This window comes from Natator depressus, chromosome 2, assembly GCF_965152275.1.
Source record: "Natator depressus isolate rNatDep1 chromosome 2, rNatDep2.hap1, whole genome shotgun sequence".
Classification (NCBI taxonomy): domain Eukaryota; kingdom Metazoa; phylum Chordata; order Testudines; family Cheloniidae; genus Natator; species Natator depressus.
In genome coordinates this window covers 173,223,606-173,242,780 of record NC_134235.1, presented here as the reverse complement: position 1 = coordinate 173,242,780, position 19,175 = coordinate 173,223,606, and the positions used below count along the sequence as shown (strand labels likewise).

At 38.0% G+C, this 19,175-nt stretch overlaps 1 protein-coding gene across 1 annotated transcript in view; it reads left to right on the top strand.

Moving 5' to 3' along the window:
• The window catches only part of CDK13 (cyclin dependent kinase 13), a 59,421-nt gene that overhangs the window by 31,699 nt on the left and 8,547 nt on the right, over positions 1–19,175 (top strand). The window contains exons 6-13 of the mRNA XM_074945310.1: positions 4,659–4,703; positions 6,710–6,899; positions 8,827–8,883; positions 12,369–12,470; positions 12,583–12,660; positions 15,375–15,491; positions 16,323–16,454; positions 17,154–17,359. Coding sequence (XP_074801411.1) covers positions 4,659–4,703; positions 6,710–6,899; positions 8,827–8,883; positions 12,369–12,470; positions 12,583–12,660; positions 15,375–15,491; positions 16,323–16,454; positions 17,154–17,359 — 927 coding nt within the window. The remainder of the gene's footprint in view (positions 1–4,658; positions 4,704–6,709; positions 6,900–8,826; positions 8,884–12,368; positions 12,471–12,582; positions 12,661–15,374; positions 15,492–16,322; positions 16,455–17,153; positions 17,360–19,175) is intronic.

Here is a 19,175-nt window from a genome sequence, read left to right as displayed (position 1 = left end):
AAGGAGTCGCTTGAGGGGAACAGGCAGAAGAGTGTACGCCTGCTGGAGAATGCTCCCCTCCAGAGCCTGGACTGGAATCCAAGATCTCTGACTTACCATTCCTGTGCTGTCAGCAAATATCTGTGAAACTCTCGGGCAAAGTTTCTCTCTCATCCACCTGTAGTGCTGGTCCACATAACAGTACTAAGTTGCCATCCTCCCATTTACTCCATTTGCTCAAGTAATAGAGGTCTGTGCAGCTGATCTAAAGACTCCAACCCTGCTGGTGATCAATGTGGGTGACTATGATGCCAGAGCATGGAATTCCTGTGGGATTTGGTGGTTTTTTCAGTTTTTTTTTAGAAACAGGAATTACGCACACAAAAATAACCTTAAAAGGACAGTAAGGTTGCAAAGTTAAGCGCTCCATAGTTAGGAAATGCCAGAATTAAGTTTGTCTGTGCAACCTTAATTCAGCTCCCTTGTGCCTGTGCATTTTGATAGTTTTTAATTACATGATCACACACTGTTTATTCCACGGGACCCTTACCTCATTCTGTGCACAGCATAGACCTGCATTATACAGGGTTGTATAATGAAGGAGATTATCTGCATCATTTGTTGCAGAAGTTGGAAGATGTGAAGTGAAAGAGGCAGGGTATCACAGGAAAAGAAAGGATGGTGTCATGGTTAAAGCAGTTGAATCCTGCCCTGGATTATTGGATTCTATCTCTGCCTCTGTCCCAGAGTTCCTGTGTGATTCTGGGCAAGTTTCTGAAACTAAACTTGTCATATGCAGTCATGAATTGTATGTTCCTCATTTCTGGGTGACTGACTTGAGATCCTGGTGTCTGATTTGCAGCAGTGCTGAGCCCTCACAGCTGCAACAAGGGTGGATTGATTTAAGTCACTGATTTTAATGATGATTTAAATCACCAAGAAAGAAACCTTAATCTAAATCATTTGTACTTTTTAGTTATAAATTGGTTCTTGATTTACAACATATTGATTTACAATTCCGCATAGACTTCACACTAAATTTGATGCTTCTTTTTGCCAGCCAGGAGGAGATGCTGTAGCTATACACATTTATTTAAGCAATCATGTGACTTAATTTACCTTTATTCAGATTCTGATTTTTAACATTGTTATTGTTAGAAATGGTGAATGATGCATTCTTATTTGCTAGATTAACTTTTTACTTGTGATTTGTGTCAAGGTCTATGTGGATGGAAATTCAAATTAAATTAAAAATGCACAAAAAAAGCATTTACATTTTTAAAAATTCAGTAAAACTACCTTGAATGGGGGGGAGGGAGGGATGCTTATCCAAAAGTTCATCAAACCATATTTTACGTTTTAAACTAACTGATTTATTAAATAAAGTATCTGTAGTTAGTGAATTGAACTGCTTTTTTTCCAGATTTTAGAATGAATACATCCTATCCTCTCCCACTTAGCTTGTTTTCCTTTTCTAATCTATGAATTAAAATCTTTCTGGCTTGTTCAACTTCCAGTTGGTTTCTTAGATTTGTTGGAATTAGTCATTGAACTGCATTAATTGAACAAACTGAAATGAAGAAAATATTCTCTGCACTTGCAGAAGAGGCTATTGCTATCAAAAGCTCGTTTTGTACTTCAGCAAACTGGTTCCAGGGGCTTACAGGAAAATCACTTTATCGAGAGACGTTTACAGGTTTTTCTCTAATTTAGTTTGTTAGAAAATGTTACTAATAGACTCTGGTCTCTCCACATCATTCACTCAGGAGATCTAATCTGTGTGTCTGATTAGATCTGAGTAATCCCCATTTTTTCCTCATAAAATACTATTTGATATTGGCTTAGTACTCTCAATTGTTCGGACTTTCTAAGCACTACTTCCAGCAATGAATGGGAGCACAGTCTTCCATACTCTGGCCAAAAATGCATGGTTTGGTGTCCAGCTTATGTCAGACCTCCCAAGTCAGTTACCCCAGTGTTTTTTTTTTTTTTTAAAAGAAAGAAAGAAAAAAGAAAAAAAAAAAAGAAAGGTGTAAATGTGTCTGTCTTGAAGATCCCTGGAGGACATCTTGCCAGGTTTTACAGCTCCCAGGTGGATCCTTCCTACACTGCAAACCACTCTAGTGATATTTTTATAGTCACATCCATCTTGCATACACACCTTAGAGCATCATATTCCAGCTCAGTTGGTGGTCTGGTAATAGGAACTTTTGCTTTTTACCACTGACAGAGCCCCTAGAATGGAAATAAAAAACAGGTGCTCTAATTATAAAAGAGCCAGAAAGTGAGATCTCCTTTTAAAGTCTCAGATCAGCATCTCTTGAAAAATACTAGGTATGTCTATACTGCAGTAAAACACCCGCAGCTGGCCCGTGTCAGAGGGCTTGGGCTGTGGGGCTATAAAATGGCAGTGTAGACATGATGGCTGGGGCTGGAGTTCGGGCTGTGGGACCCTCCTCCCAAACACTGCCCTTTTATAGCTCTACAGCCCAGCTCCATGAGCCTATCAGCTGACATGGGCCAGCTGCAGGTGTTTTATTGCAGTGTAGGCATACCCAGGGTCTAAAAAACGAGTTCCCCAGATGCTAATAAAAAGAATAAGACAAGGATTGTTTCTGTCTACCCAGGTCTCCTTTATATCATGTACCTCCTTAATAGATTCAGTTGCTGTCTCTTATCCCATGTTCAAAACTGAGCATTATTACCACTATCCAGCTGCTTCTCCATCAACACCCAGTGATGTTGAGGAAGCTTATCTCAGAAGGAACGGAGATGAGCTGCATGGTATTAGTGAAGGAAATTGGGCAAAGACATCCCTCTGTGAATACTCTCTTCCAGACTCTTGGTTGCCTCCCTCCCCATAGGTACTTAGAAAGCAGTTCAGATCCTTAACATAGCAGGCACTAAGATGAGCAATGTATAAATCAAATAAACTGGTTACTCCAAATTACTTATTTGGATTTCATGAAATTTAGTGTAGCGGGACTTTGTGCTGCCATTGCACTGTATTATGAAATGTGGATAATGGGGAAAGCTGGCGTGGAGGAATGGGTTATTTTGAAGAATAATGTAACCCCACAGTTCTTGAAATTCTTGGTCTCTAACTTGAAAGGGAAAATAGTTGCCAGTTGGTGTTTCCCCATAAGAATGGGAATTATGTGGGATTTGTCTAGGTTACGCTTAAAGCCTGGTGCTTCTATGAACTGAGCTACCAAGTCTTGTGGGTTATGGGGAGAAACTGGTGGTTGTGCAGTGAACAGGCTGCTGTCCATCTACAGGCCTCTTTTGTGTTCTCATTCTCTCCTTCCTTCCTCCCCATCCCAATTACTGCCTTGAATATCAGGCCCAGCCCCTGATGTGTATGCAAGAGTAAGAAGCAGGGAAGATGGCAGGCTCCCTGCTTTGTCCCTCCACACAATATGACATGATCAGGTAGCATAAATAACTTTTCTCTCACCATGAGATGACACCCACCTCATGAAAATAATCCTGCATTTGTTTTTATGACCGAATCAAACAAAACACTTCATTTGGATTGGTCTAATGCCTCTTGCAGTAGCAAACTAAAATTAGTTTGAGTAATTCTGAAAATCAAATTTGTAATAACCTATTTATGATTATGGCAATATGAAATTGCAGTGTCACTCATCCTATGAATACAACAGTATATAATTGCATAGTAATCTAGTTCTGGCGGTTCCCCTGTAGGCAAGAAAAAGAAAGTCAGATCAGCTTGACAGTTGAAACACTGTTAAATCTGCATACAACTCTGTATTTGATATTTAGTTGTATTTTGTAAAGCATAAATCTGATGTTACATTCCATTTTCATTTGCACTAGCACAGTCAGAAGAGTAAAATTGGAATTTTACTATATTTGCTGTTCCCATCTTATGTTCATTATAAAAATTGGAGTGAGAATCTGGTGTATTTAATTGGGAGAGTGTTAAAAACAATTTTAAAGCACCCACCAAGTCCATATCTAATTCATATGCTGTTGTTTTATTTCTCAGTGCTCCCACAATAATTGTCATCCTTCTGAGATGATATCTTCTATTGTGGTGTGTTGTTTGAACAGTGTAGTGAAAGCAAAATCACCCAAAACGAGGGTCAGTCCAGGTGCTTGATCCCCTGTATAATAGGGCCTCCTCTGAGCTCTTTTCCGGGAGCAAGCACATGGACTTTTGGTCTTTCCATTTTATTAACTTTTGTGAAAGGAAGAGGAAAGAAATGTGAGTTTTGTGTAGTTCTTTTGCTTCGATTTTTAAAAGGCACTAGTCCTGACTGGATAAGTTCACAGTGATAGCTCCTGTTATTCATTTTACTATATATTTAGAGATGAGATCTTGTGCTTTTTAACTGCATATATGATGGGCTTGTAGTCTTCTTTTACGCAAGGAAGGGAAGTAGGCATTCATATGATGGGGTACCAGCATTAGTATCCTCCATACACTCAGGAATACAAAATATTTTCCCAAGATTAGTAGTATTTGGCTTTGCAGAGTTCATGAACCATTTCATCAAATGTGGTTAGAAAAAGTCACTAAATCATGAAATTTTAGTCTGATCCTGTGGTTTTTACATTATGACGGTGCATTTTGTTGGGGGTGGAGGGTGGGTTCAAGCTTTGGGTGGTCTGCATTTTAAGTGTTTCATGTACCACCTTCCTTCTTATTTAAGGTCACAATATCCCTGTGGCAACTACAACAATTGGTTACATGGCAAGTAAGGAAAATTTTAACATTTTTATCTGTGTTTTAAATGAAGTCTAGCTTTTGGAAATGAGGAGCTAGCAGCTTGTAACCAGCTAGCTCTCTACATACCATTGTGTGGGAACCTCAACATTATGCAAATGTTGCAACACAATGTCAGAAGACCTGTGGCTGTCTGCAGCTCCCTTTTAACACTGTCTTTCCCTTCCTACCTTCCTCCCATCTTCTTGATGTGACAAGATCATGTAATCTCTGGTCCATGTTGCTCAGCACTTCCCTTGCCCTCCGTAGATGTGTGACAACATGGGGGTTGAGGGGCTATCCTATAATCAGCACTCAAGTTCCTCTGCCTGAAATTGGGCAGAAAGAAGGGAGCTTAATAAAAAGCCACAAATGCCAGGAGAGCCATGTGCAGTACACAAAAGGGTCGCTCGTCTAATTTGATCTCAAGTTTCTTAACATATTATTTTCTTTAGAGTAGGAGTAATCTCTTTTTGTCTGCTTAAATGCTAAGGAAAGGACACTGACTAAGCTTCTGTTTGCTGGTCAGGGCCCTTCACTTTTCTCCAAGTTATGCCTTTTGGGTATTAACCTTATTTAAATGTGGCGTATTGAGTGCCCGTTGCTGAACTACAGACTTTCATTAGTTTCTAAAGTGAGACCATTATTATATAGTGAGCCTAGGCTGTTGGGAATTCTTGTCTGGTGTAGATATTAGTACTTTATAAAGGGGTGAGCCTTGAAGGTCCTGTTTTCTTGCGGGCCTTTTGCAAGGATAGGGAGACTTGTAGGATATAATTTCTTCATTACAACCCTCTCGCTGGTTCAAGGAGGGCTCAATGTCACTATGGAGAGCCCATGAACTTCTCTGAGTAGGAGTCAAGGCAGAGAAGGGGGAAAAGAAATAGGTTCTAGAGAGAGATTCATGCTGTTTTCTTACCTTAACACTTCAAGCTACATATTCAGCATTCGTCAGTATTAAGCACCAGACTCACAAGTCGTCCCGTAGATTTTAATGGAATCACTTGTGGAATGATGTTTTACTTTTCAGTATGAGATAGGGCCAGATTTTGCCACACTAGAGGTGTGAGGGAACTAACTTCTGATGTGAAATCTGGACCTCTGCAGAGCTGCTGCTGACTTGCGGGCTTCCTCTTCTGACTTGTTCTGATCTGTGTTTATAGGCACTGCCAGTCTGAATAGTAGGCTCATTCCTGACACAATTCCACAGTGCAAGCTTAAAAATAAATCAGAGGATAACAATGGAGAAATACACAGTGTTAGCTCACCTCTCCCCTAGATGTAGTTTTTTACAAGGTTTTCACAAGGTTCATGTGAAGAAATACTAATCCAGCTAAGCCATTTTGCATAAAATTGGTATTTTGTGAAGGAGAAGCCACTGTAACTCTATCCAGATATCCTCTGTACAGTAGAACCTCAGAGTTATGAACCACCAGAATTACGAACTGAGTGGGCAACCACGCTCCTCTTTTGGAACTGGAAGTATGCAATCAGGCAGCAGCAGAGACAAAAAAAAAAAAAAGAAGCAGCAGCAAATACAATACAGTACTGTGTTAAACAACTTAAAAAAGGGGGGGGGGGAGAAGCATTTTTCTTCTGTATAGTAAAGTTTCAAAGCTGTATTAAGTCAATGTTCAGTTGTAAACTTTTGAAAGAACCATAACTTTTTGTTTAAAGTTACAAACATTTCAGAGTTACGAACAACCTCTATTCCCGAGGTGTTCGTAACTTTGAGGTTCTACTGTATTAGCATTTTGTTCTTACTGTATCTCTGACAATTACACTTGTTTACATGGAAAAATAATAGGGACGTATTTTTTTAGCTGTGTTTTAATACAGTTAAGCAGTTGGAAATAAGGTGCATCTCCAAGATTATCCAGATTTTACAAAAATATGAACACTAATGTATGTGAAGAATACTAGGCTGTACTTTTAAAAGTAGAGTAATAAGATATTTTGGAATATTTATGAAATCTGTAATTTCCCCCCTCTTTCTAGGTGCATTTTACCTGGTCTTTGAATATATGGACCATGACTTGATGGGACTCCTGGAATCTGGCTTGGTTCATTTTAATGAAAATCACATAAAGTCATTTATGAGACAGTTGATGGAGGGACTGGATTACTGCCATAAGAAGAACTTCCTACACAGAGATATTAAATGTTCAAATATTCTATTAAATAATAGGTATGGATATAACCAACTTTAAGTGTTCACAAAGTTATAAAATAACAGCTTAACCAAGAAACCTCTGACTTAATTCTAGCAATTTGTGTCACTTTCTTCTATCACTAGAATAATAGACTTTCATTATTTAGGTTGCTTATTGCTACTTTTAAAACTAGTTTCAACTTTGAACCTAGTAACATTCAGTTTAGGGTCTGTTCCTGCTGTTTTACTCATTACTTTACCTGTGTGGAAACACTAAGATCAGGACTTAAGTTCATCAGCCAGCGCTAAGAAATATAATTTCAGAGTTTAATCATAAAATCATAAAATAGATCTGGAGGAGACCTCTAGGCCATCTAGTCTATCCCCCTGTGCTGAGGCAGAAAGGACCAGGTGTATCTAGACCATTGATAGGCAACCTGCGACCCATCAGGGTAATCTGATTGCGGGCCACAAGACATTTTGCTGACATTGACCGCCTGCAGGCATCGCCCCCTCAGCTCCCTGCGGCCGCAGTTTGCCATTCCCGGCCAATGGGAGCTGCAGGACAGCGGCAGATAGCACATCCCTGTGGACGGTCAACATCCGCAAAATGTCTCGCGGCCCGCAGTCAGATTACCGTGCTGGGCCACATGCAGCCCGCAGGTTGCCTACCACTGATCTAGACCATCCCTGGCAGGTATTTGTCTAATCTGTTCTTAAAAACTTTCAATGACAGGGATTCCACAACCTCCCTTGTAAACCTATTCCAATGCTTAACTCTGCTTACAGTAATAAGTTTTCCTAAATCTCCCTTTGTGCAGATTAAGCTGATTACGTCTTGTCTTTCTTTCAGTGGACACGGAGAACAGTTGATTACTGCCCTCTTTGTAACAATCGTTAACATATTTGAAGACCTGTTATCAGGTGTCACTTCAGGCTTCTTTCCTCAAGACTAAACATACCCAGTTAAACTGACCAATGAAGAAAGGTTATTCTCCTTTTGTCATTTCTGTTGCTCTCCTCTGGACTCTCCAATTTATCCATATCTCTCTTAAAGTGTGGCACCCAGAACTGGACACAGTACTCCAACTGAGGCCTCACCAGTGCCAATTAAAGTGAATCAGTTACCTCCTGTGTCTTACATAAAATACCCATTATTAAACTCCAGAATTTTAGCCTTTTTCACATCTGCATCACATTGTTGACTCATATTCAAGTTATGATGCACTATAACCCCCAGATAGTTTTCAACAATACTACTACCTGCCTTGATTTTTCCTTACTAAATTTAGTACTTTGAACATTTATTTAATTTGATCTTGTTGATTGCAGACTAATTCTCCAAAATGTCAAGGTCATTTTGAATTTTAATCCTGTCCTCCAAAGTGTTTACAACCCCTCTAAGCTTGATATCATGAGCAGATTTTATAAGCATACTCTCCACTCCATTATCCAAGTCATTAACAAAAATATTGATTTGTACCGGATGCAGAACAGATCCTTGTGGGTCCCCACTTCATATGTTCTCCCACTTAGTGAACCATTGATAACTACTCTTCAAGTATGGGTTTTCAACCAGTATGTGCTCACCTTTTATAATTTCTTCTAGACCACATTTCTCTAGTTTGCTTATGAAAATGTTACGTGGGATGGTCAAAAGTTGTACTAAAATTAAGATAAAACATATCTACTGCTTCCTTCCCCATAGTCCACTAAGCCAATAATCCTGTCAAAGGAGAAAATTAGCTTGGTTTGGCATGATTTGTTCTTGACAAATCTATGTTGGTTATTATTTATTATCCTGTTATCTTTTAGGTGCTTACAAATTGATTCTTTAATAATTTGTTCCAATATCTTTCCAGGTGTTGAAGTTAGGCTGACTGGTCTATAATTCCCTGGGTCTTTTTTGTTTCCTTTTTTAAAGATAGATTAATCAGTAAAAATTCTTTACTCTTTCCACCAGGGGGCAGATTAAACTTGCAGACTTTGGGCTTGCTCGACTGTATAGCTCAGAGGAGAGGTAAGACGACTCAATGCTGTTAAATATATATTTGTAAAGCATAGATCTCTGTGGTTATCAGAACTAGGGATGCTTTTTTCTGTAGCGGGAAGTTTAAGTCAAATCACATTTTTAAACATGACACACCTGGGAAGGGTAAAATAGACTTCCTGCTCACATTTCCAAAAGAAATGGCTAAAATCTAAGTACAGTTCTTTTTTTTGCGATATCTCACTTTTAATTAGGGGAGTTTAATTTAAAACTTTTGAGAGCAGATGCAAAGACTGATGAAATTTTAAAAATATTTCATGCTGGTGTTACAATTGTATTGCTTCACCATGCCTGTATCTAAGAAAATTGCTGCTGAGTGTAATATGGTTTAGTATCTTGTTAAAGGTTTGTACTTTAATGTCTCCTACTTGTAGTAATTTTCTCTGGTATGACTAGTAACATGCAGAATCTGGTTTCCAAAATTGAAGGTGTACACTTAGCATTATACCACTTGCGCATTGGATAATTGCACCCATAGGAGCTCAGTTGCATGTCTGATGGCCATTTGTGCAAACAGTTTGATTTGTTCATGCTTGATTTTGAAAGTGAGGCCCAATAGTGTTTTAAGTATTAAAGATTTAGTTTACTGTAGGTGCCAGAACAATAAGCTGGCTCTTGATGGCAGTGCCCCTGGTTCCAGTGGTTTATGTTGAATAGCCAGCCATGCTAATTCAAGAACATACCTTTTTCATAATTTTATTTATCATATTTAGCATGTTAAAGGAAAATTGCAGGTTTGGATAACTAAGCACCTGCTGGGAAATTTAATGATTTAATGGAGACATTTGCTACACAGTGAATGGATGCAGTTGTACCTCAGAGTTCTTTTCAGTGTGTGCCACACTTGTTTAACTTTTATGTGTAGCTTCCATTAAGCCGTGACACTGTGGCTGCCATTAACAGATAACAGCTCATTAATAGCTCTTTTTACCAAATAATTAAAATGCATAGTTGTGGTAAAATTCAGATTGTTCTTTGGGGGTGGTGAAAAATGTATTAACTTACAAAATTTGTTTTTTAATTCTAAACAGCTGGTTTTAGTGTAAACACAAGCAGCATTATTACTTTATATTCTCAATATAACCAGTATTAAAACTTTTTAGTTTTTTTTTTTAACATAACTGCATATTAAATTTGGAAGGCTAATTGGAAGCTTTCAGAGTAACAGCCGTGTTAGTCTGTATTTGCAAAAAGAAAAGGAGTACTTGTGGCACCTTAGAGACTAACCAATGAAGTGAGCTGTAGCTCACGAAAGCTTATGCTCAAATACATTGGTTAGTCTCTAAGGTGCCACAAGTACTCCTTTTCTAATTAATTGGAAGCTTGTAAGCTGCTTGGCATCTCATTCCTGATTCAGTCTCTCATTGAGTACGTCTTCTCTTCAGTAAGAGTAGGGTTCAGTGAACGTTGAGGATTGGGCTGTAGCAATTTTTCCACATTTTTACTAACTGAACTATATTTTTTGACAGTTGATTTACTGATCTTATTAAACAGTATTTAGAAGGATTTGGGGCCTTGAAGCAGCAGAAGTTTCTTAAAGTATGACTTTAATGCTAGAATCACTCAAATATATTGTATATCTCACTTATCAAAATTTGAAAAGTCTGAAAGCAGGCTTTTTAAAAAATAAACTATATGCACTTGTAATTGTGTGCTTAACTTATGCGTGCATAGATCTTAAGTGTACAAAGTGGGTAATTCTACATGCGAATGAATAATTTTGGCCATTTTTGTACATATTTACCCAACTTCCTCTCAGAGTTATGGTAATTTCACTCACAATTGTGCATCTAACTTTAAAAAAAAAAAAAAAAAAAAAAACTTCTGAATGTATAACACTTTCCAGCAAGAAGGTGTGACATATTACATAAGAACGTACTGTCTAGAAGTCTTTAGCAATTGAATATTGATAGAGAAACTCAGTAACAAAAAAAATAAAATACTTCCGAAAAGAATACTCTCTCGTGGAATAAATCTGACAGATCTGTAGAGGGTGGGGTAAAATTTCCCACAAGAAGTCCCATTTTCAAAGGTGACTTAAGAGCCTAAGCCATTTAGGCACTTTTGAAAATGTTTCCGGTAATGTTTGTTGAAAGTGTGCGTGCTTGTGGGGCCACCAGAGAGGGATTTTTTAGTGTAAGGTTATCACTTTTACGCCCCCTTCAGTAAATACAGAAGTCCACATTGTAGATCAGTGTGTTTAGTTGATTAGGCAGTTGCACTGAACATAACAGTGGTGGTGGTTGCAATGTGGAATGTTCACCTGCTATGGAAGGCAGAAATTGCTTGTAACTTCTTTTTATTTAAGCACATATAAGTTATTCAAATACATTACTTTATACCTCTGTGCATTTGCCATTCAAACCTAATGTTGTCACTAACAGAGTAGTGCTTTATTAAAGATGACAATTGAAAAGCACTGTCTCACATCTATCCCAAAACTATACTGAGAAAGGTGGGCTAGGTAATTTCTGTTGTACTGGCTGCTGTCTTGAAAACTGTTAATACTGAAACGTTCTATCCACTGTCTAAAATATTGGAATCTCAGTTTTCAAATTGTGTAAAATGTTACAAAACCTCAAGTTACATAATATTAATGGCTAAAATCATACTGGTGATTGAGGGTGGGGTGAGAGAAGATAACAATCAGCGGCCATGTATTCTGTGGTAAGGGCTGCTGAAAACTGGATATTCTACTGCATCTCCTAAGGATATACAAAAATAGAGACTTCTGCCGAAATAGATTTGGCAATAGCTCTGTTCTGTTTTGATACTTTCCATTATTTTATTCTGTCCCCAGACTTTCAGTTTTCAGCCTGATAAAATTAAAGTAGATTTTTGTAGTGACAATGCCTCCAAACACTGCAGATGTCTTTCAGTGGGAGCTGGAAGTTTTGATAGCTTGCGAATGTAAAGTTGGGGCTGTTGGAATCCGGGAAGATCTGGGTTTTGAAACCCAAGAGGCAGTTGAAACTTGTGATAGTAGAGAAGGGCTGCATCTATGCTTCTCTCCTTTGTGGGCAGCGGCAGAGGTGACTTGAATTTTTTTTTTCATTGTTGAAGTCTTTGTTCATCACTTCAGCAACCAACTTCCTTGTGCCAGTAACTGCATCTAACAGCAGTGGATGGACATATTAACTAAAGTATTATCACTAAAATGATTAGCAATTAAATAGTTAGCAGTTTAGGTATATAATTCTGAAGCCTGATATTTAATGCCCCATGAATGTTTACTTATCTCTGAGATACTGTTTCAGGCTATCCTTTGGTAGATTTAAATAGGTGACAATGTTTACCTTTATATATAGTGGCAGCAGCCTCAGTATTGGTAAAGGGAATGAAAAACTGGAACATTCTTAAAACAATAGTATAGTAGTGAAACATCAAACTTTTATTAGTTCACTACAATCTCATTTTAAGAGAAATGTTGAATCTTTCTATCTTCTTTTTTTCAGTCGACCATATACCAACAAAGTTATTACTTTATGGTACCGGCCTCCTGAACTTCTGCTTGGAGAGGAAAGATACACACCAGCCATAGATGTCTGGAGCTGTGGGTAAGAAGTTTTAATACAAAAGTGTTAAGTGTAAATCATGAACCAAAGTAAATCTCAAATAACATTTATATCAAATGATATTGATGGAATTATATAAAACTTTATTTTACAGCTGTATCCTGGGTGAACTTTTTACTAAAAAACCAATATTTCAAGCAAATCAGGAACTTGCTCAGCTGGAACTAATAAGGTAACTTTTAGATTCCACAGTGTGGTTGGTGCTTTATAAAATCATAGACAATACTTTTATTTTTCATGAGCATTCAAAAAAATGGAGTTACAGTATTAACATTTAAAAGTTGTCAGAGTTGTTTCTCAGAATAAAAATGGTGGTAGCTTTTGGGGAGATGTAAAACAAACTATTCAGAATTGGAGAAGTACTTAGTAGCTTTCCATGGCATAAGCAATGCAGTGGTAGGTAGGATTTTTTATAGTGCAGCTGGAGTTACCCCTTACTGAAACCCGTCTCACAACGAGGCATTTGACATGCTCACCCTTTTAAGCAGGTGAGACTGCAGCTTCCTTACTCCATTCTCCCATCAGCATGTTAAAAGGCCAACATGGAGAATAATGAATGACTGTTTTAAAGGGAAAGCTTTGCTCAAGGCTAGGTTCTCTCATACTGCTGGTCCTATGTTGCTTCTTCATTCTCTCGCATGTCTGCAACTGGCTTCTGTCTGCTACGGGAAGGAGTGTTTCTCTGCTTTCCCTCAAGAGTTACCAGATATCTTGGGGAGGTAAAGGCTTTCTTCACCTTCCCACCCCAGGGGATCTTCTCAGGCAGTAGCTGTTTGAATTAGTAGAGTCAGAGCTTCTTTTCTCTTCTTTTCTCTAGGCAAATGTTGGCTCCTGCTTCTAATATCATAATCAACCTAGGCAGTGGGATGGAATCTTCTTCCTACAAAAGGAAAAAGAGGATGAGTCAGTGAATTGCTCCTTTACCCTGATCTCTTTTCACAGGAGGTCAAATATTTGATTCTGAAAAGCAATAAGTTACATGGGCTGTAAATGCTATATGTAACATGTAGGAAAGTTGGTCTGTAAAAGTGTAACAACCCTTCAGAAGGAGCAAAACATGGCGATGGTCACCCTGTTGTCATTTTACACTATCAAAACAAAACTCATGTTGTGTGAATACACGTTTGTTGTTTTTGCTTTAACCACAAGATGGCAGTGTAGCACTTAATTCCAGTTCTGGCTTTCTTTACCAAACTGGACATAGTATTGTATAGAGTGAGTTGATGTCATTTGTAAAATTTATTTTGATATCAAAAGGACACTGTCAACTAATTGTTCATAGCTTAATTTTTTTCTCTTTATTGATGCTGTACATTTAAAAATTTAATACATTATGACTGTTCCCAGAACATTTTAAATGGAACCTAAACCACCTATAATGGAATAGTTCTTAGTCATATCATTGTCAATTTTTAGCCTGCAAGCAACTTTTAATTAATTCGATGCCTCTACCACCAACGTAGGTGACTATCAACATTTTGTGATTTTTTTTTTTTTATTTCCCCCCGTGGTCTTTCCCTCAATATTTCAAGACCACAGATAGACTTGGATCAGGAAAAAGTCTAGAGGAAAAAGTAGCATTGTCTTAACTTCTTTTTCAGAATATGCTTTAGATAGTATAAATATGCACAAAGGCAGCACAGTGATCTAAATATGGTCTATAGATAAGTCTCTAGCTATCTAGAAAATACTTCTAGTCTTCTGGGAATCCAAGGGCCATCAAAGGTGGTAGGCTCTTCTGCCCAAGACCACCCTATTTATAGGAAAAACTTGCTGTGGAAGTTGAAAACAAACAAGCAGCATCAACCAGGGATTTATGCAAATTTAGCTTTCTGGCTGCAAGGCCCACAAAACATAAACCCTACTTTTCACACTTAGTGGCCTTGTCTAGACTAGGATGAAAGGGGTACTGTTAAAATATGTTACTAATACCTTCTGACTAACACTTTTGAAAAAGCCTAGTGTAGACGAGGCCCAGTGCCTTCAACATGGGCTAAGATTTGTTGAGTTAAAGCCTGAGGAGACCTTGGGTTTTAACTCCATCAGGTTTGCTTGTATTAAAGTCTACACTGTCTGGTCCACAACAGACTTTTGAAAAATGTGGTGGCTAACACATTGGAACACCCCATCTTTAAATCCTATGTTAGACAAAGCCAGTGGAAGGGACAGACTTGTGCAACCACATGTAGGGAGGTGGGCTGGCTCAGTGACCCTTTCCTTTGGCCAAAAGATCGTTTTAATTTTTTTAATTCAACCCCCAGTCCTTTTTCTTAAATTTAAAAATCAAACACCAAATCTCTGCCACCACCTTTGGTCCTCATAAGGCACCTTGCTGTTCTTTAGCAGATAACTAAATTCTTAGTCAGCAATGGAGTGTTGTTTACTCCAGTCATTTGTCAGAGTTCCTTTCCACACCAAGAGTAAAAGAGAGAAACATAATAGATCTAAACTCATCCAAATTCACTCCTGCCCTTTAAATTTCTCTCCTGTCTAGCCATCTGTGGAAGAAACTGACCTTGCATTAGGGTCCATGGGATGCTACCTGAGTATGCTAAGTGGAGTCTTCTATCATTTTCAAGAACACAGTAATTGTTTATAAAGAGCCTCTACTCTGGAGAAGTGTGGGGGAGGTAACAGTTTTTCTAGTGGCGTATTCTTTGGCCTCTTAAGAGTAGATATTTACCTACACTTCCTCCCCAACTCTTGAAAAACCTCATGGCCATGGATCACAGGCAGCCTGTGAATATGTCCATGGAGACTAGAATTTGTTTTCTTTGTATTAACAGTGCCTGTGAGTATAAAACTACAACTACACACCTTGTTGTGTTTGATCTCATACATTGATGGTTTTGTTTTGTTTTGTTTGTTTTTGTTTTTGGTGTATAGCCGAATTTGTGGGAGTCCTTGTCCTGCAGTCTGGCCTGATGTAATAAAGTTAGCCTATTTCAACACCATGAAACCAAAGAAGCAGTATCGTCGAAAATTGAGAGAAGAGTTTGCTTTGTAAGGATGGAGCCTTCATTTAACCATCTGTATTCCATTAAGTTTTCTTAGGTCCTTTAAGAATTTCAGTATTTTTCAAAGATTTGTTTCTGGGTTCAGTCAAATGTAGAGAGAAGTGACCTGAAGTTCCTGTCCTTCCCTTGATACACACGCCGAGCTATTATTATTGTTAGTTAATGGGAGCTGTGTATATGTATCAAGGAATTGACCCAAATATTTCAGCCACCTGTCAGCTTTGTACTTCGGAAATGGTTGCTCTTTGGCCCTGGATGCACCTGCTCATTGTCCCTATGGCTAAAAGCAGGTCAGGGTACTTAGTCACTTTTAACTGTGATTGCCTAACATTAGGGACTTGTTAGTCATAAATTCAGTATATAAGACTAATTCTCTAAGCCATGTATCCTAAAATAATGCCATTGGAGTTGTCTCGTGCAAATAACAAACATGAAAATTACGGAAAACATCTGTAAGATTATTTTAAAAACTGCCTTTTCTCCTTCAACTATTTTGGGGTTTAGGAAAATGTATCATCCTGTTTATATTAGTGGAGCCTACTTGTGTAACTTTAAAGCAGTAGAATTATTGTCTGTAGCCCAATTAAAAAGTATAAATGTCTGTGCTAAATTCCAAAGTGTATAGTAATATTAGACCCTTGTTAAAAGGAAAACTTTTAAAACAAATGTATTAATATAAGGCCCAAGTTTTAAATCATACAATTAAACGCTACTTGACAAAATTAAAAAATACAAGTTTTATAGCACAAAGATGTGGCATCTGAAATAACACAAATGTGACACCCCCCCACCCCCATTTTTCTCTCCTTCTTGCCAGTATTCCACCAGCTGCATTAGATCTGTTTGATTATATGCTTGCTTTGGACCCTAGCAAGCGTTGCACAGCTGAACAGGCTCTTCAGTGTGAGTTTCTGCGAGATGTGGAGCCTGCTAAAATGCCTCCACCAGAGTAAGTTACTTCCTGTGGTAATGTCAGTGCTTACCTGATACAAAATGGGAGTGTGTATTTAATGTTCATTGCGTAGTGGTGAAAACAAAGATAGTACAAACATAATACCTAATGTGTCAGATATTAGTAACCGTCCCATTAAGAGAACTGCAAAGTTGAGTGGCTCCTGTACTATGAATGAGAACTGTTCCCTAGCTCCGTGTTTGATTTGTTGGTCAGACATTTTGTACATCTTTCCTAGAGTTAGTGACCTTCAAGTGTATTTAGAAGAATGAATGTCTCCAAACAACAAGGGTTTAAAACAAACAAACAAAAAAAGCAAAAGCATTTATTCCCCTATTTTAAAGCAAAAATTCTGGATTACTGTTTAGAGGATTGCAAGTTGCTGAGTTCTTATACTAGAGCACCTTTCCTTTTTGTAAACTCTGTCAATCCAAGTAGACAGCATTGTCATGTTGAGAAAATAAATATTCATTTTGTTCTGCCAGGACGACATTTGTTTATGAGATGAAGCCAGTTGATAAATAGTTCCATCTAGGAAGCTCTTCTGAGATTATGCTTGCATTACACCCTTGTTATGAGTATGGATTCAAAGAATCCCTACAGAGACACCTTTTCAGATCTTATGTTGTATATTGAGCATTTATTTTAATGTTTTGTACACAGATAATGCTGAATATTTACCATACTTCTTTACAGCCTTCCTTTGTGGCAAGATTGTCATGAACTGTGGAGTAAGAAACGTAGACGGCAGAAGCAGATGGGAATGACAGATGACACAACAGCAGCTAAAATTCCAAGGAAGGATTTGTCTTTAGGCCTGGATGATAGCAGAACCAACACCCCACAAAGCATGCAGACTTCTTCCAAACTCACAACTCAGGGCAACTCTAGTGTAGCACTTGGTCAGTAATCTTTTTTGTCATTTTTAAATTGTCTGTTACTTGCTCACTATGCATCTAGAAATGTAGATGTCAGCACTTTCAGAATCTCGAAAGTTCTTGGAATTCTTAAGAGAATCAAAATAGTGTAAATTTTAAAAATGCTAAAGGTTTATCTTGTCCTTAGTAGTCAGGCATTCCCAATACGACTCGCATAATGAGTTTTCACCTTGACCAGTGTCAAAGCTTTTAAATATCTTGACTTGCCTGGTAGTAATTTTAATTTTTGGGGTGGTGGGGAGGGGGTCTGTTGTCCACCTCAAGGTTTCTTATAACCCCGCCCATAAGCAGGTGCTCTAACTCATAATGTACAACTCTTCATAGTCTAGAGCAACCTCACTGATCATGACATAAATTGAAGGGAGAGGGTTTCATGTCAAACATAATCTTCACAACAAATAGATTCCTCTTCCATGTTACATAATCTTCCCTCTCCCAAGTATATCTGCTTTAGCAAATCTCTTTTAGCTGGTAATGCTGAACGAAGATACTAGCTAATGAGGGAGCTCTTCTAACAAGAGAGTTAGTGAGCTACTTATACAGTATTCCCAGCCCCACCCATTAAAGCAGAAAACCAAGCCTAGAGTGTCTTGCTTGGTGGTACAAAAAACTGCTTAGAAGCTACTAGAAAGAAAATGTTAATTTATAACCATAATCAAATGGGGTGTCTCGTTATGCAGGAGTTGGTACTACTGCCCTTACTATAAGCAAGGTGTTTTTTAACTTGCATTCTGAAATACAGATTCTGTACATTGTGTGTGTGTGTGTGTGTGTAGGGCCGCTGACAAAGGAACAGACAAGAGTTTGACATATAGACAGCTTTATGATGCAGCAAGCGAGTATAAAATATAGTGTCACTAAAGTGGGAGCTGCAAGAATTGAAAGAGCGAATGTGTAGTGCATTCATTTAAATTCTGTATGGACAGTAATAATCTCAAATCCACTCTCCAACAGTAGACCATAGCTCCAAGTATATGTTGCAGAGATGTACTGATATAGTTCTCATGACCCATATAGTTTACCACCTCTTGCTCCTGATCATCCTGTTTTTCATTGTAATCCAGCAATCTATTTCTGCCACTCTTTTGCAACAGTAGCCTCAAGTCTTGGCAAGACTTTCAAACTCTGCTTATCCCCTAAAAATTTTATCTGATGCTGAAGATTAGCAAAATGTATTAGAGTCCCAGTGGTTGGAGTTATTTTCTTTATGCTGTTATAACACTTGGTCACCTCATAGAGTACTAACTGTATTAATCATTACTAATACAGTATTAATAGTACATATCGAATACCAAATTAACCAAAGAATTCAAAAAATTATTATTCAGCCCCATGTCATTCGTGGCACACGTGTAAGTATAGAAGAAAATATACTTCTCCAGGGTGGAGAAAGCAGGGTTTTAGTGTGTGGTGGAGTGGACACAGTATTGTATAAAATAGAAAATGTCTGTGTTTATGTTCTAAGATTTAGGAGTGTGTCCATGCTGAATGAACAAATACACAAGGCCATGGGGCAAACTAAGGAGCTGACACACAAGTGCAGGCTTTATCCAGATTTAAATGAACTAAATCATTGCACGTATGACAATGCACAAAGCACTAACATTTTTCATTTTGGGTAAAAAATAATTTGTCCTGGATTATTTGCTACTGTTCTGGTTCTTATGTGAAGCTCTTGTCATTACATTTTATAACTTAACAGTGTGTGTGGAGCTCACTTATGATTTCCACCAAGAATTTGAATTCCCCTATGATATGGATAACTTCTAAAATTTTGGGG